Source organism: Coregonus lavaretus, assembly GCF_964263955.1.
Source record: "Coregonus lavaretus genome assembly, chromosome: 6".
In the NCBI taxonomy this organism is placed as follows: Eukaryota; Metazoa; Chordata; class Actinopteri; order Salmoniformes; family Salmonidae; genus Coregonus; species Coregonus lavaretus.
This window is the reverse complement of record NC_139993.1, coordinates 12,280,170-12,305,371: the sequence shown is the minus strand read 5'-3', so window position 1 is coordinate 12,305,371 and position 25,202 is coordinate 12,280,170. Positions and strand designations below refer to the sequence as shown.

The window sequence follows — 25,202 nt, the reverse complement described above, 5'->3', positions numbered from 1 at the left end:
GCATTCAAAAGGTGTAACTTGTACATTATATTTATTCATTGCACACAGACTGATGCATTCAAATGTTTATTTCATTTAATTTTGATGATTTGAAGTGGCAACAAATGAAAATCCAAAATTCCGTGTGTCACAAAATTAGAATATTACTTAAGGCTAATACAAAAAAGGGATTTTTTAGAAATGTTGGCCAACTGAAAAGTATGAAAATGAAAAATATGAGCATGTACAATACTCAATACTTGGTTGGAGCTCCTTTTGCCTCAATTACTGCATTAATGCGGCGTGGCATGGAGTCGATGAGTTTCTGGCACTGCTCAGGTGTTATGAGAGCCCAGGTTGCTCTGATAGTGGCCTTCAACTCTTCTGCGTTGTTGGGTCTGGCATTCTGCATCTTCCTTTTCACAATACCCCACAGATTTTCTATGGGGCTAAGGTCAGGGGAGTTGGCTGGCCAATTTAGAACAGAAATACCATGGTCCGTAAACCAGGCACGGGTAGATTTTGCGCTGTGTGCAGGCGCCAAGTCCTGTTGGAACCTGAAATCTCCATCTCCATAGAGCAGGTCAGAAGCAGGAAGCATGAAGTGCTCTAAAACTTGCTGGTAGACGGCTGCGTTGACCCTTGATCTCAGGAAACAGAGTGGACCGACACCAGCAGATGACATGGCACCCCAAACCATCACTGATGGTGGAAACTTTACACTAGACTTCAGGCAACGTGGATCCTGTGCCTCTCCTGTCTTCCTCCAGACTCTGGGACCTCGATTTCCAAAGGAAATGCAAAATTTGCTTTCGTCAGAAAACATGACTTTAGACCACTCAGCAGCAGTCCAGCTCTTTTTTTCCTTAGCCCAGGTGAGACGCTTTTCGCGCTGTTTCTTGGTCAACAGTGGCTTGACACGAGGTATGCGGCAGTTGAAACCCATGTCTTTCAAGCGTCTCTTGGTGGTGGATCTTGAAGCCCTGACTCCAGCAGCTGTCCACTCCTTGTGAATCTCCCCCACATTTTTGAATGGTTTTTTTTTCACAATCTTGACTAGGGCGCGGTGATCCCTATCGCTTGTACACTTTTTCTGACCACAGTTTTTCCTTCCCTTTGCCTCTCTATTAATGTGTTTGGACACAGAGCTCTGAGAACAGCCAGCCTCTTCTGCAATAACCTTTTGTGTCTTTCCCTCCTTGTGCAATGTGTCGATGGTCGCCTTTTGGACAGCTGTCAAATCTGAAGTCTTCCCCATGTTTGTGTAGGCTTCAGAACTGGACTGAGAGACCATTTAAAGCCCTTTGCAGGTGTTTTGAGTTAATCAGCTGATTATTTTGTGGCACCAGGTGTCTTCAAAATGTAACCCTTACACAATATTCTAATTTTGTGACACACGGAATTTTGGATTTTCATTTGTTGCCACTTCAAATCATCAGAATTAAATGAAATAAACATTTGAATGCATCAGTCTGTGTGCAATGAATAAATATAATGTACAAGTTACACCTTTTGAATGCAATTACTGAAATAAATCAAGTTTTTCAAAATATTCTAATTTACTGACTTTTACCTGTATATACACTGAGTGTAGAACACCTGCTCTATCCATGACATAAACTGACTAGGTGAATCCAGGTGAAAGCTATGATCCCTTATTGATGTCACTTATTAAAGCCACTTCAATCAGTGTAGATGAAGGGTTGGAGACAGGTTAAAAATAATTTTGAAGCCTTGAGACAATTGAGACATGGATTATATATGTGTGCCATTCAGAGATTGAATGGGCAAGACAAACCATTTAAGTTTCTTTGAACAGGGTATGGCAGTAGGTGCCAGGCGCACTGGTTTGTGTCTAGAACTGCAACGCTGCTGGGTTTTTCACACTCAACATTTTCCCATGTATATCAAGAATGGTCCACCACTCAAAGGACATCCAGACAACTTGACACAACTGTGGGAAGCATTGGACTCAAAATGGGCCAGCATCCCTGTGGAACGCTTTTGACACCTTGTAGAGTCCATGCCCCAACGAATTGAGGCTGTTCTGAGGGCAAAAGGTGGAGGTGCAACTCAATATTAGGAAGGTGTTCTTAATGTTTGGTGTACTCAGTGTATATACAGTGCATTCGGAAAGTATTCATACCCCTTGACTTTTTCCACATTTTGTTATGTTACAGCCTTATTCTAAAATTGATTAAATAAAAAAATGTCCTCATCAATCTACAGACAATACCCCATAATGACAAAGCGAAAACAGTTTTTTGCAAATGTATTAAAAGTAAAAAACAGAAATACCGTATTTACATAAGTATTCAGACCCTTTGCAATGACACTCGAAATTGAGCTCAGGTGCATCCGGTTTCCATTGATAATCCTTGAGATGTTTCTACAACTTGATTGGAGTCCACCTGTGGTAAATTCAATTAATTGGACATGATTTGGAAAGGCACACACCTGTCTATATAAGGTCCCACAGTTGACAGTGCATATCAGAGCAAAAACCAAGCCATGAGGTGGAAACCTTTGGCCTGAATGCAAAGCGTCACGTCTGGAGGAATCCTGGCACCATCCCTACGGTGAAGCATGGTGGTTGCAGAATCATGCTGTGGGGATGTTTTTCAGCAGCAGGGACTGGGAGTCTAGTCAGGATTGATGCGAAGATGAACGGAGCAAAGGTAAGAGAGATCCTTGATGAAAACCTGCTCCAGAGCACTCAGGACCTCAGACTAGGGAAAAGGTTCACCTTCCAACAGGACAACGACCCTAAGCAATCAGCCAAGACAACGCAGGAGTGGCTTCGGGACATGTCTCTGAATGTCCTTGAGTGGCCCAACCGGAGCCCAGACTTGAACCCGATCGAACATCTTTGGAGAGACATGAAAATAGCTGTGCAGCAACGCTCCCCATCCAACCTGACAGAGCTTGAGAGGATCTGCAGAGAAGAATGTGAGAAACTCCCCAACAAATACAGGTGTTCCAAGCTTGTAGCGTCATACCCAAGAAGACTCAAGGCTGTAATCGCTGCCAAAGGTGCTTCAACAAAGTTCTGAGTAAAGGGTCTGAATACTTATGTATATGTGATATTTCAGTTTTTTATTTTAATAAATTTGCAAAAATGTGTGTGAACCTGTTTTTGCTTCATCATTATGGGTTATTTTGTGTAGATTGATGAGGGGGAAAAATACAATTTAATCAATTTTAGAATAAGGCTGTAACCTAGCAAAATGTGGAAAAGTTAAGGGGTCTGAATACTTTCCGAATGCACTGTAGATATAGATGTCCTTGCCTACCTCTTGTAGGTAATGAGTACAATGCAGTATTAGCCTTATATTTAGCTGATGAATGATGGGTTAATATGCATAAGCTTCTAACTTATAGCCTCTGTCTTCACTCTTGCGCAATACGCACATGCTCTCCGCTGGCCTCTCACCTTAACTATTGTGGGAGTCCCAGGAAAAGCTAGACTAGAATAACTTGTTGGACATTTTTTTGAGCATTTCTTATAGATTATTTAAAGAGGGATGTAAGCTTTCTCATGTTTGCTGAAGGTTAAATACAGCAGCCAAAAAATGTCTCAGGGAGTTTGAAAGGAGAGAACTCACAATTGTGATAGGCTACAGCAGTTATTTATTCAGACCAATGACTGTATATATGAATGGACAAAGAAATCGATCACGTGACTCCATTTATTCCTATGTGAAGTCTCAATAGCGCATTGAAGCCAACTTAAGTCGGTTAAGATGGCATCTCATGGAGACATAACGTGCAGTTTGAGCTACTCCAGGAAGTGATGTTTCAGGCTAGCTCAGTGCTGCCCCCCTTCTCATTGAGTAGCTCAAGTTGAAGGCCGACCGGGGTGCTGCAGGCTGCTATCAGCAACTAACTTATCATAATAACTTCTTCCGTGTGTCATTTTAAAATAATCCGTTCAAGGAGATACGTCTGGTGTATTAGAAGCAATTATTGGTACCATGATTGTCTTCAAAACATTGTTTTATTTACACAAAGATTGCAATTTTTCCATCCACTATAATGGGGGATCCTGTTTTCTGCAAACCATGCCTGCAGTACTGCGGTCAGCCTTGAACTTCCCGATTCAGACCCATAACCATTGAATCTTCGTGAAGAGAAGTGAAAGCCGTCTGCATCTTATTCTAGTCCCATATTATTCAAGCATGTCATTACAATAATGAAGATAAGGACAACAAAACATATTTAATTTAACAGTTGAGAGCGAGGAAGGAATGAAGCAACAATAGAGAGAAAGAGGAGAGAAGGTGGCACGTGGCACAACATTAGGGGAAATATTATGAAAGGTAGGCTAATGCGTCAGTCTACTAATTATACAAATGTAAAATAGGCCCTATTATATTTCAAGATGAAAATTCGCTAGCCTATAATTGTAACTTTGTAGGCAGCATGTCCTGCACCAGCATTGCGGGTTCTCTCCCAGATTCATCATTTGAACAAGGTGCATAATTTCAGTCCATATAAGACAGTATAATACAATATAGTACAGTAATACAGTCCACACTCAAAGATTACTGGAGCTTGTTTCATTTATTTACCCAAGAGAGCATATATCTATGGGCTTTTATGTTTTTCTGTCGTAATGTGCAGTAGCCTATATCATACTGTATGTAGCCTGTTGGATAACGTCACAATCATTTGGGATTTGTTAGGCTTGGCCTCATAAAATGTCTTTAATGTAGAGCTCATCTGGCTCGGATAGCATCAGGCTTGAATTTTCATGCCGATCAAAGCTCTAATCAAATCCAGACGTACTTACTGTATATGCTTTAGAATGACAGTTCCGGTTTTGGTGGGAAATACCGGATTAGCCAGGAGAAAAGTGATTTTATTCTCGGGATGGAACATTTATAAAATACCGGGGAAAATATTAAATCCTAGTGCAGAGGTTGGGTGGTAACAATACCAGACACGTCACATTTACCACTTCCCACTGGAGACTGGGATTCAGTCCCTGCATCCACCCTTCTCACAGTTTCTCCCACTTGCCTGTCTATCCCTCTGATTTTCTTACTGTGTGAATAAAGTGTAAAAAATATTTTTGGGCCTGTTGTTTTTGCAAACAAAGTTTTATGTTACCAAGGTCTGTTAACTCTACAGTTTTCACTCTGCCATATCCCCTTCCAGATGCTGGAAAATACCTCGCTGTGGCCTCTCATGACACTTTTGTGGATATTTACAATGTGCTGACCAGCAAGAGAGTGGGCATCTGTAAAGGAGCTTCCAGCTACATCACCCACATTGACTGGGATACCCGTGGTAAGTGAAAGGAAAAGAAATGCCTATACACTTGGCTTGGGAGGTCTAGTGGTTAGTGCCGCTGTCTCCAGTACACATGTATACATGTGTCGGTGTGGGTTTAAATTCGTCCCACTGCCCTTTTGACACGTTCTCCTCCTATCTTATTCTACTATCAATCGTTGTACAACTCAATGACTGTCTGTTTAATAAAAATCTGAGGGGGGGGATAAATCAATAAATGCCCATTCCGCACACTGTGCCTTCGGAAAGTATTTTTCTACAATTTGTTACATTGCAGCTTTATTCTAAAATTGATTAAATAAATAAAAATCCTTAGCAATCTACACACAATACCCCATAATGACAAAGCGAAAACAGGTTTTAAGAAATGTTAGCAAATGTATTAAAGATTTAAAAAAAAACTGAAATACCTTATTTACATAAGTATTCAGACCCTTTCCTATGAGATTCGAAATTGAGCTCAGGTGCATCCTGTTTCCACTGATCATCCTTGAGATGTTTCTACAACTTGATTGGAGTCCAACTGTGGTAAATTCAGTTGATTGGACATGATTTGGAAAGGCACACACCTGTCTATATAAGGTCCCACAGTTGACAGTGTATGTCAGAGCAAAAACCAAGCCATGAGGTCGAAGGAATTGTCCGTAGAGCTCAGAGACAGCATTGTGTCGAGGCACAGATCTGGGGAAGGGTGCCAAAAAATGTCTGCAGCATTGAAGGTCCCCAAGAACACAGTGACCTCCATCATTCTTAAATGGAAGAAGTTTGAACTACCAGGACTCTTCCTAGAGCTGGCCGCCTGGCCAAACTGAGCAATTGGGGGACAAGGGCCTTGGTCAGGGAGGTGACCAAGAACTTGATGGTCACTCTGACAGAGCTCTAGAGTTCTTCTGTGGAGATGGGAGAAACTTCCAGAAGGACAACCATCTCTGCAGCACTTCACCAATCAGACCTTTATGGTAGAGTGGCCAGACGGAAGGCACTCCTTGGTAAAAGGCACATGACAGCCTGCTTGGAGGTTGCCAAAAGGCACCTAAAGACTCAGACCATGAGAAACAAGATTCTCTGGTCTGATGAAACCAAGATTGAACTCTTTGGCCTGAATGCCAAGCGTCACGTCTGGAGGAAACCTGGCACCATCACTACAGTGAAGCATGGTGGTGGCAGCATCATGCCGTGAGGATGTTTTTCAGGGACTGGGAGACTAGTCGGGAACGAGGGAAAGATGAACTGAGCAAAGTACAGAGAGATCCTTGATGAAAACCTACTCCAGAGCGCTCAGGACCTCCAACTGGGGCGAAGGTTCACCTTCCAACAGGACAACGACCCTAAGCACACAACCAAGACAACGCAGGAGTGGCTTCTGGACAAGTCTTTGCATGTCCTTGAGTTGTCCAGCCAGAGCCCGGACTTGAACCCGATCGAACATCTCTGCATAGACCTGAAAATAGCAGTGCAGCGACGCTCCCCATCCAACCTGACAGAGCTTGAGAGGATCTGCAGAGAAGAATGTGAGAAACTCCCCAAATACAGGTGTGCCAAGCTTGTACTGAGTAAAGGGTCTGAATACTTATGCAAAAAGTAATTTTTCAGTTTTTTAAATGTATTTTATAAATGAGCAAATATGTATAAAAACCTGTTTTTGCTTTGTCATTATGGGCTATTGTGTTTAGATTGATGAGGGGGAAAGAACTATCAATTTTAGAATAATTTATTGCAGTGATTTTCTAGTTAAAGGTCTTTGTCTGGCAGCGAATTTAGACAAATTACACATTGGGCCTTTAGTAATTTAGTCATTGATTCTAGTTGCAGTCTACTTTGTTGTGATGTTGCTATCCACCCTTCTTTTCTCTCACGATTCAGCCCTAAGAGTAATATTTATACTTTTTTCAAGAGCTATTATTGTTTTTAATCCTGAATAAAGGGAAATTGCTACAAGTCAACACTGGTACCAAAGAACAACTATTCTTCGAGGCCCCAAGAGGAAGGAAACAAACTATCAATATTGCAGAGGTTTGAGCATAAAAAGTTAATTTATTTTGATATGTCCCTTGATTTTGTCATGTGCTCCTGCTATTTATGAAATCACAAATCAAAATGATATAGTGTCTGTCGCACATATGTCAGAGGTGAAAGATTATATGTACAAATCCCCCTTTGCATTTTTCCTATTTTGTTGCATTACAACCTGTAATTTAAATGGATTTTTATTTGGATTTCATGTAATGGACATACACAAAATAGTCCAAATTGGTGAAGTGAAATGAAAAAAAGAACTTGTTTCAAAAAATGCGAAAAAAATTAATAACGGAAAAGTGGTGTATGCATATGTATTCACCCCCTTTGCTATGAAGACCCTAAATAAGATCTGGTGCAACCAATTACCTTCAGAAGTCACATAATTAGTTAGATTGCACACAGGTGGACTTTATTTAAGTGTCACATGATCTCAGTATATATACACCTGTTCTGAAATGCCCCAGAGTCTGCAACACCACTAAGCAAGGGGCACCACCAAGCAAGCGGCACCATGAAGACCAAGGAGCTCTCCAAACAGGTCAGGGACAAAGTTGTGGAGAAGTACAGATCAGGGTTGGGTTATAAAAAAATATCAGAAACTTTGAACATCCCACGGAGCACCATTAAATTATTATTAAATAATGGAAAGAATATGGCACCACAACAAACCTGCCAAGAGAGGGCCGCCCACCAAAACTCACGGATCAGGCAAGGAGGGCATTAATCAGAGAGTCAACAAAGAGCCCAAAGATAACCCTGAAGGAGCTGCAAAGCTCCACATTGGAGATTGGGGTATCTGTCCAAAGGACCACTTTAAGCCATACACTCCACAGAGCTGGGCTTTACGGAAGAGTGGCCAGAAAAAAGACATTGCTTAAAGAAAAAAATAAGCAAACATGGTTGGTGTTTGCCAAAAGGCATGTGGGAGACTCCCCAAACATATGGAAGAAGGTACTCTGGTCAGATGAGACTAAAATTGAGCTTTTTGGCCATCAAGGAAAACGCTATGTCTGGCGCAAACCCAACACCTCATCACCCCGAGAACACCATCCTCACAGTGTAGCATGGTGGTGGCAGCATCATGCTGTGGGGATGTTTTTCATTGGCAGGGACTGAGGAACTGGTCAGAATTGAAGGAATGATGGATGGCACTAAATACAGGGAAATTCTTGAGGGAAACCTGTTTCAGTCTTCCAGAGAATTGAGACTGGGACGGAGGTTCACCTTCCAGCAGGACAATGACCCTAAGCATACTGCTAAAGCAACACTCGAGTGGTTTAAGGGGAAACATTTAAATGTCTTGGAATGGCCTAGTCAAAGCCCAGACCTCAATCCAATTGAGAATCTGTGGTATGACTTAAAGATTGCTGTACACCAGCGGAACCCATCCAACTTGAAGGAGCTGGAGCAGTTTTGCCTTGAAGAATGGGCAAAAATCCCAGTGGCTGGATGTGCCAAGCTTATAGAGACATACCCCAAGAGACTTGCAGCTGTAATTGCTGCAAAAGGTGGCTCTTCAAAGTATTGACTTTGGGGGGGTGAATAGTTATGCACGCTCAAATTTTCAGATTTTTTTTCTTATTTTTTGTTTGTTTCACGAAAGAAAATGTTTTGCAACTTCAAAGTGGTAGGCATGTTGTATAAATCAAATGATACAAACCCCAAAAAAATCAATTTTAAGGTTGTAAGGCAACAAAATAGGAAAAATGCCCAGGGTGGTGAATACTTTCGCAAGCCACTGTATACCGTTTTTCAGAAGTGTGTGTGTGTACACGTGCATGCATGCCTGTTTGTGTCTGTCTGTCTGTGTTGCATGTTTCCAGTTTGAAAAGGTGGAATGGGCCACCTGGACCTCAGTGTTGGGACCCACCTGCGAGGGGGTATGGCCCACACTCAGTTTTGTAAATGCTGCCTCTCTCACCAAAGACCGGAAATTGCTGGCCACTGGGGATGACTTTGGCTTCCTAAAGCTGTTTGGTTATCCTTCCAAGGTGAGTGAAAAGTCTGAAGTAGTAATACAAAGCTCCATTTTAGTGCACGCGTTCACAACAATCTCAATGCCATTACATTTAGCAGGGCTCTGTTCAAAATTCAACATAGTACCTCCCAGTTTCACTCTGTTTTTAAGTTTTCTTCCATTTCGTGTCTACTGAACACGACCCATGAGTTCACTGTACTGAAACGGACCACTCCTTTGTTTCAGGGCCAGTTTGCCAAGTTTAAGAAGTATGTGGGGCACAGTGCCAATGTGACAAACGTCCGATGGTCCAACGATGACACCATGCTGCTGTCGGTGGGGGGCGCTGACTCTGCGCTCATGATTTGGGCCCGCGAGGCGTCGGGACATAAGGAGAGCAAGGCGGTGGATAGCGAGGAGTCTGACGACGATGCGGAGGAGGATGGAGGTATAGGGTTTTTTCTGCATCAAAAAGGGGCTTAGGTGGTGGGCGTAGCAGGGGGTGCAGTCGGTGCAGATTAATTTTAGAGAAAATAATAATCTTGGCGGTGTAGAGAAACTTTTTAAAAAATGTAAGCCAATTTCCTGCAATTATACAAATGTCTTCATGGAACTGAGATTTTAAAAAATGCAGTTTTAAAGCAAATTTCCTGCAATTATACACATTTTGCCATGCAGCTGAGAGGAAAGGTTGCCGTTTTAAAGGACATTTCCTGCGATTCTACATATTCTTTGATATTTGACGCTTGGCCAATTGTGCAACGCAGTGCCTTAGACCGCTGCGCCACTCGGGAGGCCCGATTCTACATACTCTGCCATGGAGTTGAGAGAAAATGTTGCAGTTTTAAAGCTAATTCCCTGCAATTTTATGCATTTTGCTATGGCTAAGGCTGTGTTCTATTGCTCAAACGTAATAGCAAAATCTATACTGCCTAATTCATTGTTTTGGGATTCATCAATTCTCCCTGGCAGTCTATTTTTTATTTTGTTGATTGTTAGTTCTCAAAGATTATATTATTATTAAAAAAAAAATGATAGGTCCATTATCTTTTCTACGTACTTTATATCTGTCGTTTAAACTAAAAGCCTTTTTCCATTCCGAAAATGTGTGTATGTGTATATATATATATATATATATATATATATATATATATATATATATATATATATATATATATATATATATATATATATATATATATATATATATATATATATATATATAACATTTATTTCATTATTTATTTAGGCGACCCCCAAAAAAAACACTTTGCCGGCAGTAAAATCCCTGAGGTACAGATTATATTAGATCAGGGGACAACCTTTAACATGTCGCGAGCTACACATTTTTCTCTTCTCTCCTCCCCTGCAACTCTTCGCTACAACTCTTCCCCAGGTCCTTAGTGTACAAGAGAATGTAGTGCACTATGTTTTCTGCTTTTGCTCATTTCATGGCAAAGTTTGCAAATAACAAATAATAAATTAGATACAAATGATATACTTCCTGATTATATAATTATGCCAGGTATGCCTACTTTGCAGTTAACATTTAATTGAGAAGGTTCTTGGGAAAATATTTCTGTCAACCCACAAGACGGTTATCACAACTGGCTACACACAGAGTGATAGACAAACAGACACCACACAGACAGACAGGGGCAATATTGCTGGAAATGAATTGGCAGATTTTGTGTTAGGTTTGGCTTTTTAAGCCAATAATGGCTAACCTGGGGTGAGATAATCAAATCAAATTGTATCTGTCACTTGCGCCGAATACAACACGTGTAGACCTTACAGTGAAATGCTTATTTACAAGCCCTTAACCAACAATGCAGTTTTTAAGAAAGAATACCAAAAAAAATCACAAAAGAATACCATATAAAATAATACGAAATAAAAGTAACAAATAATTAAAGAGCAGCAGTAGAAATAACAATAGCAAGGCTATATACAGGGGGTACCGGTACCTAGTGTGTGGGGGCACCGGTTAGTCAAGGTAATTGGGGTATAGGTACATGTAGGTAGAGTTATTAAAGTGACTATGCATAGATAATAAACAGAGAGCAATGCAAATAGTCTGGGTAGCCATTTGATTAGATGTTCAGGAGTCTTATGGCTTGGGGTTAGAAGCTGTTTAGAAGCCTCTTGGACCTAGACTTGGTGCTCCGGTACCGCTTGCCGTGCGGTAGCAGAGAGAACAGTCTATGACTAGGGTGGCTGGAGTCTTTGACAATTTTTAGGACCTTCCTCTGACACCGCCTGGTATACATTTACATTTCAGTCATTTAGCAGACGTTCTTATCCAGAGCGACCCACAGTCGGTGAGTGCATACATTTTCCATACTATATATGTATAGAGGTCCTGGATGGCAGGAAGCTTGGCCCCAGTGATGTACTGGGCAGTACGCACTACCCTCTGTAGTGCCTTGCGGTCGGAGGCTGAGCAGCTGCCATACCAGGCAGTGATGCAACCAGTCAGGATGCTCTCGATGGTGCAGCTGTAGATCCTTTTGAGGATCTGAGGACCCATGCCAACTCTTTTCAGTCTCCTTAGGGGGAATAGGTTTTGTCGTGCCCTCTTCACGACTGTCTTAGTGTGCTTGGACTATGTTAGTTTGTTGGTGATGTGAACACCAAGGAACTTGAAGCTCTCAATAATGTCAGTGTTGCGTTGATTAGATGGGAGCTTCCTGTGTCTGATACTTGTGACATTTGTTAATGACAGTTTGCAGTAAAACCCTTGAAAATTGCATGTACTTTCAGAATTGTTTTGCGAGCTACTCGTAGGTTGGCTGCGAGCTACTCGTAGCTTGTGATCGACCTGTTGGAGACCCCTGGATTAGATCAATTTTTATTATCCCACCAGGGGGGAATTCATTTGGTCATATGCTTAAAAAGACAGGCGCGCGCACGTAGACAAGATGGCGTATTGAATAGAAAGCGGTACAAACCACCTCAAGATAAAAACATAATATTCGAAATCAGTAAGTTAGACTAAATATTAGCATTTCATATATTCACAGTAAATAAAATTCAATCTGGATAATAACACAAAACAAATCATAAGGCTAGAGAAATATATCGACAAATATTACAACACCCAAACATGGCGGAAGATAAACGAGGAGAACCAATCCCCAAGAGAAAGCGCGACTCGTCGACTGATACAGATGATATATGCTTTTCATCACTGGGTCTGGTAAGTGTGGAAAGCGACCTGTTGAAGTCGATAAATGACAAATGGGGCATACTAGAATTGGTCAGTAAGGACGTAAAAGAGTTGAAAGCATCGTTAATGGAAACAGACACCAAAAAATTAAAAGTGACAGTAACTAAGATGGAAACGGACGTTAGGGAACTTAAAAAGGAGAACAACCTTCTGAGAGAAGCCTTACTAGACATCCAAACTAGATCGATGAGAGAAATTCTAGTACTTACGAGTATTCAGGAAAAGGAGGGAGAAATAACCGAGAATATTATGAAGGATTTCCTGCATACAGCGCTTCAAATACCACTCGAGGCTGTCGATAAAATCCAACTCGAACGTGTACACCGTTTCGGACAAAGAGGACAGAAATATGATCGCCCAATCGTTGCCAAATTCTCATTTTTTAAGGATAAAGCTATGGTTAAAAGCCTAGGAAAAAGACTTGCTGGCACGAAAATAGGCATGAATGATCAGTTCCCGAGGGAGATTGCAGAAAGGCGCAAAGTTCTGTATCCAATCTTCAAGGAAAATAGATTAAAAGGGAAATGTGTGGCACTTGTGGTCGATAAACGATAGATTGACAACCAAATGTTCAGAGACACAAAGACTACTCCATGGCTATTCTAAAAGTTGTAATAGAGGAGTTGAATAATGGAACACCCAATACTAGCAATGATAGGGATTGGAATATGAAATAACATTTATAGTAAGTATAGTATTTAAAAAAGGATAAAACGATATAACATGAAAAGATAACAAGCAGAATAATACATCTTCAAATACAACTAATTAGAACATGGCTTTTTTGGCGGGCAATTGTTGTTTTGGCGGACGGTTGTTGGGGTTGGTCCTGTGTTCTCCCTGGTGTCCTTTCCCCCTTGTGGCAGGGTGGGAAGTGGGTGCGTTTGCACGCTCAGCCCATTTCCTCCGCAGTCAACCATGTGGTGTTTGTGTTTGGAAAGGTGCGGTGTTAATTGAGTGAGAGGGGAAATGGTTGCATATCCTAGAGCCGACGGGTGTCTATGAGCAGGGGTAGTGAGAGAGAGAGCTTTAAATTTTGTGTAGATGAGGGATATACATTTTTTAAATATAGTATACATCTAATTGAATTTTTTATTGTCCTATCATAATGGAAAGATCCCCAACCCTATATCCTGGACACCCACCTGAGTGACCCATACACCAAAGAGAAGTTCCCATCTCTTTTATGGACCTGATGTGAGTATGCAGCCTAAACATATAAATAAATGCGGTCAGAGACCTACTTGAGCAGCACCGCCCCCTCAAGATTCTGAGCCTGCCTGGCAGGGTTGGTCCTACAAAGCCAGAGCCTCTGATGGGAGAGCATTATATACAAGGAAATTCTCAAAGCTGCTAATGAGAACCTTGACGACCTTTTACCTAGCCGGTGGGGATTCCGGTGGGGTACCCCCACCCAGGTAGTGGCAGTGCTGGCAACACTGGCTGCAGTAACCCATGGGGAGGGGGGGTCACACTCGGACAATCAGAGAGGGGTTTTTATCATTGTGGCACAAAATAATCAAAGGTCTGACTGCACGGAGATGCTTGGGAAAAATGGTTACAACGGGGGACCAGAGTGTTTGTGTCTCAGGAGAAGAAGAGGGTGGATCTGATCTCCATCACCTAGGACTTAACGTAGATTAATCAAATCTGACATTGTCCATTTCTGCTCAATCTTGCATGCTTTCTCAATCAGCTGTAACTGTATGTGCACTCGTAAATCAGGTCCTTTCTTGAGTTGGGCTCTGGGATATAACAACCGTTGAGTATCTGATTTTATGGTGGATTGTGGAGGAGGGGGGATGAGTGTGTTGGAGTATGTGCGTGTGTGTTTGTCTGGCATCTGTTGTGGGGGGGGGGTGTGTGTATGGGATGGCCCTATTTGGTAAAAGACTGATATTATGGCAAGAACAGCTCAAATAAGCAAAGCGAAATGACAGTCCATCATTACTTTAAGACATGAAGGTCAATCAATCCGGAAAATGTCAAGAACTTTGAAAGTTTCTTCAAGTGCAGTCGCAAAAACCATCAAGCGCTATGATGAAACTGGCTCTCATGAGGACCGCCACAGGGAAGGAAGACCGAGAGTTACCTCTGCTGCAGAGGATAAGTTCATTCGAGTTACCAGCCTCAGAAATTTCAGCCCAAATAAATGCTTCACAGAGTTCAAGCAACAGACACATCTCAACATCAACTGTTCAGAGGAGACTGCATAAATCAGGCCTTCATGATCGAGTTGCTGCAAAGAAACCACTACTAAAGGACACCAATAAGAAGAAGAGACTTGCTTGGGCCAAGAAACACGAGCAATGGACATTAGACCGGTGGAAATCTGTGCTTTGGTCTGAATCCAAATTGGAGATTTTTGGTTCCAACCGCTGTGTCTTTGTGAGATGCAGTGTACGTGAACGGATGATCTCCGCATGTGTAGTTCCCACCGTGATTTGTTTAACCCTTTTTTGGTTACTACATGATTCCATAGTTTTGATGTCTTCACTATTATTCTACAATGTAGAAAATAGTTAAAATAAAGAAAAACCCTGGAATGAATAGGTGTGTCCAAAATGTTGACTGGTATTGTATATGAAAGTGCAATAGATATTGACTGTACACTTCTATCAACTAGTCAAGAGTCCAATTAGATTATCCATTGTACAGCCTAATGACTGTTGGAATGAAAGAGTCCCTATATCTGCTTCTTTTGAAGATGTCTCCTTCCCCTAGACAGGCTGAGACTGCTATGACTGCATTTTGGGTGAAAGGGATATGTACTGTCCTGTAAGATATTGTCTAGTTTTTGGAGGATGAGTTTTGTGTACAGGCTGTTAGCTGATTCTTGCTCTATACCAATGATCGTCTTGATTAATCGCTGTAGCTTGGCTTGGTCTTGCGCTCGCATGTCTTGCGCTCACATGTCTTGCGCTCACTTGGTCTTGCGCTCGCATGGTACGCTTGGAATGTAGCTGACTCTCCGGTTGTGGTTGTCTCTGGTTTATGCTTGTATGGTTGTATTGTTCAGGCACCAGGAATGTACAGGCTTTTTTTCTCTCTCTGTAGGGTATGACAGTGATGTTGCACGAGAGAAGGGTACTGATTACATCACCAAGATCTATGCCGTCAGCATCCGGGCCATGGTTGGCACAAAGCCTCACCAGCGAGAGAAAGAAGTGCCCGTGGAGGAAAGGTACCGTATGGCCAACAAAAATGAATTATGTATTTTATAATGACATGGTCAGTTTGTATACTGCTATTGTAAGGAAGTTTTGGTAACATCTTTTTAGCAACCAGAAAATAATCTGGTTATCTGACCAGATAACAACCAAAATATGACGTCTGTCCCATGAAGTCTTGTTCTAATCATGAAAAATGTATTTATCTGGTTGTAACAAAGACCGGTTGGTTTATTGTAATCTGGTTATCATTATGTTTGCAGAAAAGTTTGGTCGCACCGCAAAATTAGAAGAACATTTGTCGTATTTCCACCTATCGGGAGGCAAGGCAGAGCTACTACCATTCAAGTTACTTATACCGCTGCAAATCCTTTCAGATCTACATGAAGTGGCTAGTTGTTTCTGGATGTTGCATACTGCTCTGCTCTAATAATGATGATCATAATAATCACAATAATAATCATAATAATACCTTTTATTTGTAACACTTTTCAAAAACCCAAAGTGCTACAAACACAAAAAACAAACATAAAATCAGTAAAAACACAGTAGTCAGGTAAGACATGTACAGCAGAGTACTATGCAATTAGGCACTTTATAAGCCTCACTAATGGCTCATATCAATCATATCAATTCGCCATGTTATAATTTCTTCTGTGCAGGCCTCCCGTCAGTAGAGCTGCCCCCTTACCAGAGAAACTGCTGAAGAACAACTTAACCAAGAAGAAAAAACTTGTTGAGGTTTGTTAGTTGGATCTGTTTTTTCAAGGGGAGGTTGCATAGTTAAAAAGCTAGGCAGGGTCTGGTGGCCTGAGAGATGTTGCCAAAGGAATGGCGTGTTCAGGTCTATAATGTTTATACAAAACATTTGACGGGCAATATCCGCTTGTCCAGTATTTTGCATTTTAAATATTTATGTTCCTGAAAGAAATAACTTGTTGCTTTTTCTCATTTGGGCGTGCTTTTCAGGAGCTGGCCTTGGAACATGTGTTTGGATATCGGGGTTTTGATTGTCGAAACAACCTGCATTACCTCAACGATGGTGCCGACATAATCTTCCACACTGCTGCAGCAGTGGTCATCCAGAACCTCTCTGCTGGTGTGTATGAAGATATGGACTTGCCATAGGGCAGTTATAGCAAATGCCAGATGGGCTGGTCCATCTTTAGCCCAGTTTGGCCTGTTTCACACGGAATTATCAGCATTTGGCTAATAATGGGGCCCTCAAGGGAAAAATGGGTTGGTGTGGGGGCCGGTCTGTTAGAAATGCCAGGGCAAATTTCTGGTCCCAGTCCGTCCCTGCGTGTATGAGCACAGGAACACTAAACACATTACTAACCTGAGCCAACCCAAGCTATACTGCGCTGGCCTGGTTACACCTTCGCCATAGTTTACATTAACATTTTGGTCATTTAGCAGATGCTCTTATCCAGAGTCAGTGGTCCTGAAACTGTGCTGAAAAGGAAAATGTGCAGCACACTTTGGTTCGTGTCGGCACGATAGTGTGAAAAGGGTATTGGGATCTGCTGCTTCTTAAAGGCATCCTACCATCCTTTATGACTATATTTCTTAATGCTATTGTGCTATGCTATCGAGGCCTATCACACAAATTTACATTGACATTTTAGTCATTTAGCAGACGCTCTTATCCATAGCGACTTACAGTTAAGTGAGTGCATACATTTTTCATACTGGCCCCCCATGGGAATCGAACCCACAACCCTGGCGTTGCAAGCACCATGCTCTACCAACTGAGCTACACGGGACACTTATTGTGGGCGGCAGGTAGCTTAGTGGTTAAGAGCGTAGTGCCAGTAACCGAAAGGTCGCTGGTTCTAATCCCCGAGCCGACTAGGTGAAAAATCTGTCGATGTGCCCTTGAGCAAGGCACTTAACCCTAATTGCTCCTGTAAGTCGCTCTGGATAAGAGCGTCTGCTAAATGACTAAAATGTAAATGTAAATATATAAATATATCATGGGCTCTACAAACCCAGGACCCTCTAAAAACGAAAAGGTATAACACTTACAGTGGGGGAAAAAAGTATTTAGTCAGCCACCAATTGTGCAAATTTTCCCACTTAAAAAGATGAGAGAGGCCTGTAATTTTCATCATAGGTACACGTCAACTATGACAGACAAAATGAGAAAAAAAATTCCAGAAAATCACATTGTAGGATTTTTAATGAATTTATTTGCAAATTATGGTGGAAAATAAGTATTTGGTCAATAACAAAAGTTTCTCAATACTTTATTATATACCCTTTGTTGGCAATGACACAGGTCAAACGTTTTCTGTAAGTCTTCACAAGGTTTTCACACACTGTTGCTGGTATTTTGGCCCATTCCTCCATGCAGATCTCCTCTAGAGCAGTGATGTTTTGGGGCTGTCGCTGGGCAACACAGACTTTCAACTCCCTCCAAAGATTTTCTATGGGGTTGAGATCTGGAGACTGGCTAGGCCACTCCAGGACCTTAATGCTTCTTACGAAGCCACTCCTTCGTTGCCCGGGCGGTGTGTTTGGGATCATTGTCATGCTGAAAGACCCAGCCACGTTTCATCTTCAATGCCCTTGCTGATGGAAGGAGGTTTTCACTCAAAATCTCACGATACATGGCCCCATTCATTCTTTCCTTTACACGGATCAGTCGTCCTGGTCCCTTTGCAGAAAAACAGCCCCAAAGCATGATGTTTCCACCCCCATGCTTCACAGTAGGTATGGTGTTCTTTGGATGCAACTCAGCATTCTTTGTCCTCCAAACACGACGAGTTGAGTTTTTACCAAAAAGTTATATTTTGGTTTCATCTGACCATATGACATTCTCCCAATCCTCTTCTGGATCATCCAAATGCACTCTAGCAAACTTCAGATGGGCCTGGACATGTACTGGCTTAAGCAGGGGGACACGTCTGGCACTGCAGGATTTGAGTCCCTGGTGGCGTAGTGTGTTACTGATGGTAGGCTTTGTTACTTTGGTCCCAGCTCTCTGCAGGTCATTCACTAGGTCCCCCCTTGTGGTTCTGGGATTTTTGCTCACCGTTCTTGTGATCATTTTGACCCCACGGGGTGAGATCTTGCGTGGAGCCCCAGATCGAGGGAGATTATCAGTGGTCTTGTATGTCTTCCATTTCCTAATAATTGTTCCCACAGTTGATTTCTTCAAACCAAGCTGCTTACCTATTGCAGATTCAGTCTTCCCAGCCTGGTTCAGGTCTACAATTTTGTTTCTGGTGTCCTTTGACAGCTCTTTGGTCTTGGCCATAGTGGAGTTTGGAGTGTGACTGTTTGAGGTTGTGGACAGGTGTCTTTTATACTGATAACAAGTTCAAACAGGTGCCATTAATACAGGTAACGAGTGGAGGACAGAGGAGCCTCTTAAAGATGAAGTTACAGGTCTGTGAGAGCCAGAAATCTTGCTTGTTTGTAGGTGACCAAATACTTATTTTCCACCATAATTTGCAAATAAATTCATAAAAAATCCTACAATGTGATTTTCTGGAAAAAATTTGTTTTTCTCATTTTGTCTGTCATAGTTGACGTGTACCTATGATGAAAATTACAGGCCTCTCTCATCTTTTTAAATGGGAGAATTTGCACAATTGGTGGCTGACTAAATACTTTTTTCCCCCACTGTATATTCAGGGTGTGGGCACAACTAAATGTTGGCCGAACTATTGGGTATTGTCATGCAAATTCTAATCACCAATCAGGATATTACTTTACTCAAAACGTATTAATAAGGCAGCAGGTCACACATTTACATTTACATTTTAGTCATTTAGCAGACGCTCTTATTCAGAGCGACTTACAGTTAGTGAGTGCATACATTATTTTTTTATACCCCCCGTGGGAAACGAACCCACAACCCTGGCGTTGCAAACGCCATGCTCTACCAACTGAGCTACATCCCTGCCGGCCATTCCCTCCCCTACCCTGGACGACGCTGGGCCAATTGTGCAAAAGATACACCCTCTTAGTCTTACATGACAAACAGCAGATGTGTGGAATGGGTCAAAAGGTTAGGATTTGTATGAAATAAATTAATAATTCACAGCAGACAGTATCTGCTGTGAAGACTGTTCTTATTGTATGGAAACCAGGGTTTGGCCCCCAAGACGAGGTTCTTATCAACTATTCATAACAGATCTCGTCCCTGGTACCTCACACACAGACACAAATTCTGTCTATGAAAATGCAGGCTCAGTCAGACCGGAGACATATCCCTCTCACACACCACGAATCATAGAATGGAATGTGGCTGTTGGTTTGATCACCAAACCATCACTTAATCAGTTGTCAGCTCCAGATACCCCTATCTCGAGTAAAACCCATGTCCTTGACCACACTTTTAGACTAGCTGCAGGGAGCTTGAGTAGAAACCATCCCTTTTACACAAACACAGCATTAGTAGAACAGAAATGTCTTACTATTTGTTAAGTATATAATTGTTAACTATTAATATTAAACAAATCAGATAAACATGGTACATCTAAAATTTTCTCTCACAGTATGCTAGTGATTGTCACAAAAACCTGTAAGGCGCTATATATATATATATATATATATATATATATATATATATATATATATATATAGGGATGTAGCTCAGTTGGTAGAGCATGGCGTTTGCAACACCAGGGTTGTGGGTTCGATTCCCACGGGGGGCCAGTATGAAAGAAATAAAAAAAATTATGTATGCACTCACTAACTGTAAGTCGCTGTATAAAAAAAAATATATATATATATATGTCTTTTTCTCCTCACAGGGACTCAGAGCTTTTACCTCGAGCACACAGATGACATTCTATGTCTCACTGTCAATCAACACCCAAAGTATCTAAACGTCATTGCCACAGGACAGATTGGTAAGTGGGAACCCACTCTATTCTCATGACTTTCACGGAACCCATCCACATTTGTTTTCAACTACGGTTGGCTTTGTTTTATTGGCACTTGTGTTGTTTTGTAAGCACAGTTCTTCCTTTTTTTGCTACATTGTATCAGATTTATGTTGACGATACTTTGTGTCAAAAAGTGAATGCAAATTTTGCTCAACAGACTTTTCATTGGCATTAGTGTAAGTCCTCAATTGTGTTTTTATACCTAAATCAGAATTCCCCCACTGAAATTGGCTTAAAGCTGTTTGAATGAAAATAAGGAAATGTTTAGCAGAATTCTTGCTCTCCAGAGGACACACTAAGCACCCCATTTTGATATGAAAATAATTGGCACTAATGTCAAGCAGTTTTCAATACTTCTCAGTTTTCAATAAGTTAAAAACCTTTTAGCTGTGTCCTTGAGAGCACAGGATTGAATGTGTGTTTCAGGGCGATTCTTGATGCACAATGATGCAGTCACATTTTGTTTGAAATCTGTGCCATGCTGAGCATTTGAAGTGGTTTATTTTGACAACTGTCACTTTCATGCAAAATGTCATCCTTACCCATTGCACGTGTTACTTTTGACGCTTCCTCATTTCACCATTGTCCACTCCATAACAGGTGATGTCACCGACCTGCCAGGTAAGATGGTGGCATTTATTCTCCATGTCTTATTTACTTTGGTTTCAATTCACTGTCGTGTTCATTAGGCACCAAACGGAAGAAAACACACTGAAACAGGGAGGGTCTGAAATTGTCCAATAAGAAATGCTAATTTCCATTTCCATTTCCAAATGTTTTAAAACACTTTCTTTTGCTTGCCCTAATGAACATGATCCTGTTTATTTCAGTGTAACTAACACAAACGTGGCTTGTCCATTCAAAGCATAACCCATCCCAAAATGTTTTATTTATAGTTGATGTTTTTGACTTCCAGAAGTGAAATTCTAATCTTTTTTCAAAACTCTGTGGTATAATTTACTGCTTTTTGTTTAGAGTTGGAAATTGGTGGTGAGTATTGACTTGAGTATTGTAGCTTGTCAACCTGCCAGTGTCAGTGATTATTAATTGATGAATGAAGTCTTACTATGAATGAATCCTTGCTTAGCCCTTCTTGTGAGCATGCAAAAGTAGTTAAGCAAGCCTCTCATGGTTCTTGTACTGTTCTGTACTGTATATGGTAAGTCACTTACCAAAACTGCCCCTTGTACTAGTACCAGGTTATGCATGTAGATGCCAGACCGTGACCGACCCTTAGTGAATTAGACGTGACCCGTTATAAAGTGACCTTGTAGGACTGGTTTGTCCACCCTTCCCATCCTCCTCCTTGACCCTCAAACCCTGTGTTGTGAGTGAGATGTGACCTCTTGAGGCGTGGTGCTTTGAGTACTCAAGGTCATTTTAAAGCTGCGGGACTGCTTTTTGTCTGCAGGCCTCGCCCCCTCCATCCACGTGTGGGACGCAATGAGCAAACAGACGCTGTCTGTCTTACGGTGTTCGCACGCCAAGGGGGTGGGCTACGTCAACTTCAGCGCCACGGGCAAGCTGCTGCTGTCGGTAGGGGTGGAGCCTGAGCACACCATCACCGTCTGGCGCTGGCAGGAAGGTAACAAGGCAACTCTATTTTTTTTTTTTTTGAAGAAGAATAGATGGATGGGAAGAATTAAACTCTATTGAGTCTAACAACTGTGATCCTGATTTTCTATTCCATAGGCACCAAAGTGACCAGTAAGGGCAGCCATGCCGACAGGATCTTTGTGGTGGAGTTCAGGCCTGACTCGGACACCCAATTTGTGTCGGTGGGAATCAAGCATATCAAGTTCTGGACCCTAGTGGGAGGTTCCCTCATGTACAAGAAAGGAGTGATCGGCGCAGTGGAAGACGGCAGGATGCAGACCATGTTGTCTGTGGCTTTCGGTGCTGTGAGTACATGGCTAATATATTGATTATATTATTATGGTGAAGAAAATTAACTATTCATGCTGGGTTGCACGTTTCGTCACAATATTGTTTTGAACGTTCTCTTGAGGACTGATGCCCGACTGAAGGTTCTGCTCAATGCATTCTCAACGATGAAGATTTAGTCTAAAGTGCATTATAGTGGCTTGGAAACACGATGACATTTCAAAAAGAGGCAAATAATTAGTAGGAAAACCTTTTGTCATCATCGTGATGTCGCCAGATTGCTTTTAGATGCAGTATAACTTTAGCTAGCTAGCTAACATTGAGGGGACAGCACCAAATTTGTGTTAGCTAACGTTAGCGTTCCTAGCTATTTTTGGCTAACTTTGCTAGCTAATGGCATTGCCATCTCTCTACAGTGCATTCAGAAAGTATTCAGACCCTTTGACTTTTTCCACATTTTGTTATGTTACAGCCTTGTTCTAAAATTGATTAAATAAAATGTTTCCTCCTCAATCTACACACAATACCCCATAATGACAAAGCGAAAACAGGTTTTTTGAATTTTTAAATGTTTTATTAAAAATAAAAAACAAATCCCTTATTTACATAAAAAATGTATGCACACATGACTGTAAGTCGCTTTGGATAAAAGTGTCTGCTAAATGGCATATTATATTTATATTACATAAGTATTCAGACCCTTTTCTATGAGACTCGAAAATGAGCTCCAGTGCATCCTGTTTTCATTGATCATCCTTGAGATGTTTCTACAACTTGATTGGAGTCCACCTGTGATAAATTAAATTGATTGGACATTATTTGGAAAGGCACACACCTGTCTATATAAGGTCCCACAGTTGACAGTGCATGTCAGCCATGAGGTCGAAGGATTTGTCCGTAGTGCTCCGAGACAGGATTGTGTCAAGGCACAGATCTGAGGAAGGGTGCCAAAAAAGTTATGCAGCATTGAAGGTCCCCAAGAACACAGTGGCCTCCATCATCCTTAAATGGAAGAAGTTTGGAACCATCAAAATGCTGATCCAGAGGCAGCACTCCTAGTGTCCAGAGACTTTAATGCATGGAAACTTAAATCCGTTCTACCTCATTTCTACCAGCATGTTAAATGTGCAACCAGAGGAAATAAAACTCTAGACCACCTTACTCCACACAGAGACGCGTACAAAGCTCTCCCTACCCTCCATTTGGCAAATCTGACATAATTATATCCTCCTGATTCCTGCTTATAAGCAAAAACGAAAGCAGGAAGCACCAGTGACTCGGTTAATAAGGAAGTGGTCAGATGATGCAGATGCTTAGCTACAGGACTGTTTCGCTAGCACAGACTGGAATATGTTCCGGGATTCTTCCGATGGCATTGAGGAGTACACCACATCAGTCATTGGCTTCATAAATAAGTGCATCGATGACGTTGTCCCCACAGTGACCGTAAGTACCCCAACCAGAAGCCATGAATTACAGGCAACATCCACACTGAGCTAAAGGGTAGAGCTGCTGCTTTCAAGGAGCGGGACTCTAACCCGGACGCTTATAAGAAATCCCGCTATGCCCTCCGACGAACCATCAAACAGGCACAGAGTCAATACAGGACTAAGATTGAATTGTACTACACCGGCTCCGACGCTTGTAGGATGTGGCAGGGCTCGCAAACTATTACAGACTACAAAGGGGAGCACAGCCGTGAGCTGCCCAGTGACACGAGCCTACCAGATGAGCTAAATCACTTCTATGCTCGCTTCGAGGCAAGTAACACTGAAGCATGCATGAGAGCATCAGCTGTTCCAGATGACTGTGTGATCACGCTCTCCGTAGGCGATGTGAGTAAGACTTTTAAGCAGGTCAACATTCACAAGGCCGCAGGGCCAGACGGATTACCAGGACGCGTACTCCGAGCATGCGCTGACCAGTGGCGGCTCCTGAAAAAATTCTCAGGGGGGGCAATTTTTCTGATGATTTAGGTGACCTACACACATTTTAAAAAAGATATGTCCAGCAACAACATGAAGACAGGGGCAGCATATAAGTCAATACCAGAAGCATTTATTGACTGATCTCAAAAGTGTTGGCTTACCAGGGTTGGTGGAGCCCTCAGTTTCATCTTTGCCTCGCAAAGCTAACTCAAACACTCCGCAAAACTTCACACACTGGATTAGCCGGCTGAGGATGTGGCGGTTCTTGCTAATGTCGTAGTAAATATATTTGTTATAGTGAATATGGAATATGATATGTTGAGTAAAATGTTGTGCTAAGATCTATTTAGGTCAGGAGCTGGTTATAAGTTCTGTTCCTATCCAATAACAATGGACAAAAGGGTCCTATCTTGTCAGCCTTGTCAGCAGGTGGCCAAGGACAACACCCACGCCATAGGCCTCTCAGTTCTTCCAACTCACGAGTTCTTGCTCTGAGGACACAAACACACACACACACACATCATCACTGTTAAACACACACACACACACACACACACACACACACATCATCACTGTTAAACACACACACACACACACAAAAATCCCCTCTCTTAGGCTGAACATTTGAAGACAGAGAACCCGACTCAGAGCCAATGCAACAGTGACAGTAGCCTGGAGGGGACCTCGCCCAACTCATCAGGACCAATCAGAAGATCAGAACTACTAGATTCAACCTACTTCATTTATTGCATAAAATGTCTGCACACAATGTTTCGGGGCTCTCTTCAGATAATAATAATAATAATAATAATATGCCATTTAGCAGACGCTTTTATCCAA

The 25,202-nt window shown here is 41.8% G+C and overlaps 1 protein-coding gene across 1 annotated transcript in view; it reads left to right on the top strand.

The window, feature by feature from the left end:
* The window catches only part of LOC311130366 (echinoderm microtubule-associated protein-like 6), a gene marked incomplete at both ends in the record, with an annotated part of 81,746 nt that overhangs the window by 30,654 nt on the left and 25,890 nt on the right, over nt 1-25,202 (top strand). Inside the window, 11 exons of the mRNA XM_084163090.1 lie at nt 5,140-5,271; nt 7,199-7,287; nt 9,117-9,284; nt 9,497-9,698; nt 15,537-15,663; nt 16,312-16,390; nt 16,619-16,748; nt 20,416-20,514; nt 21,151-21,171; nt 21,962-22,135; nt 22,243-22,451. Coding sequence (XP_084019216.1) covers nt 5,140-5,271; nt 7,199-7,287; nt 9,117-9,284; nt 9,497-9,698; nt 15,537-15,663; nt 16,312-16,390; nt 16,619-16,748; nt 20,416-20,514; nt 21,151-21,171; nt 21,962-22,135; nt 22,243-22,451 — 1,430 coding nt within the window. The remainder of the gene's footprint in view (nt 1-5,139; nt 5,272-7,198; nt 7,288-9,116; nt 9,285-9,496; nt 9,699-15,536; nt 15,664-16,311; nt 16,391-16,618; nt 16,749-20,415; nt 20,515-21,150; nt 21,172-21,961; nt 22,136-22,242; nt 22,452-25,202) is intronic.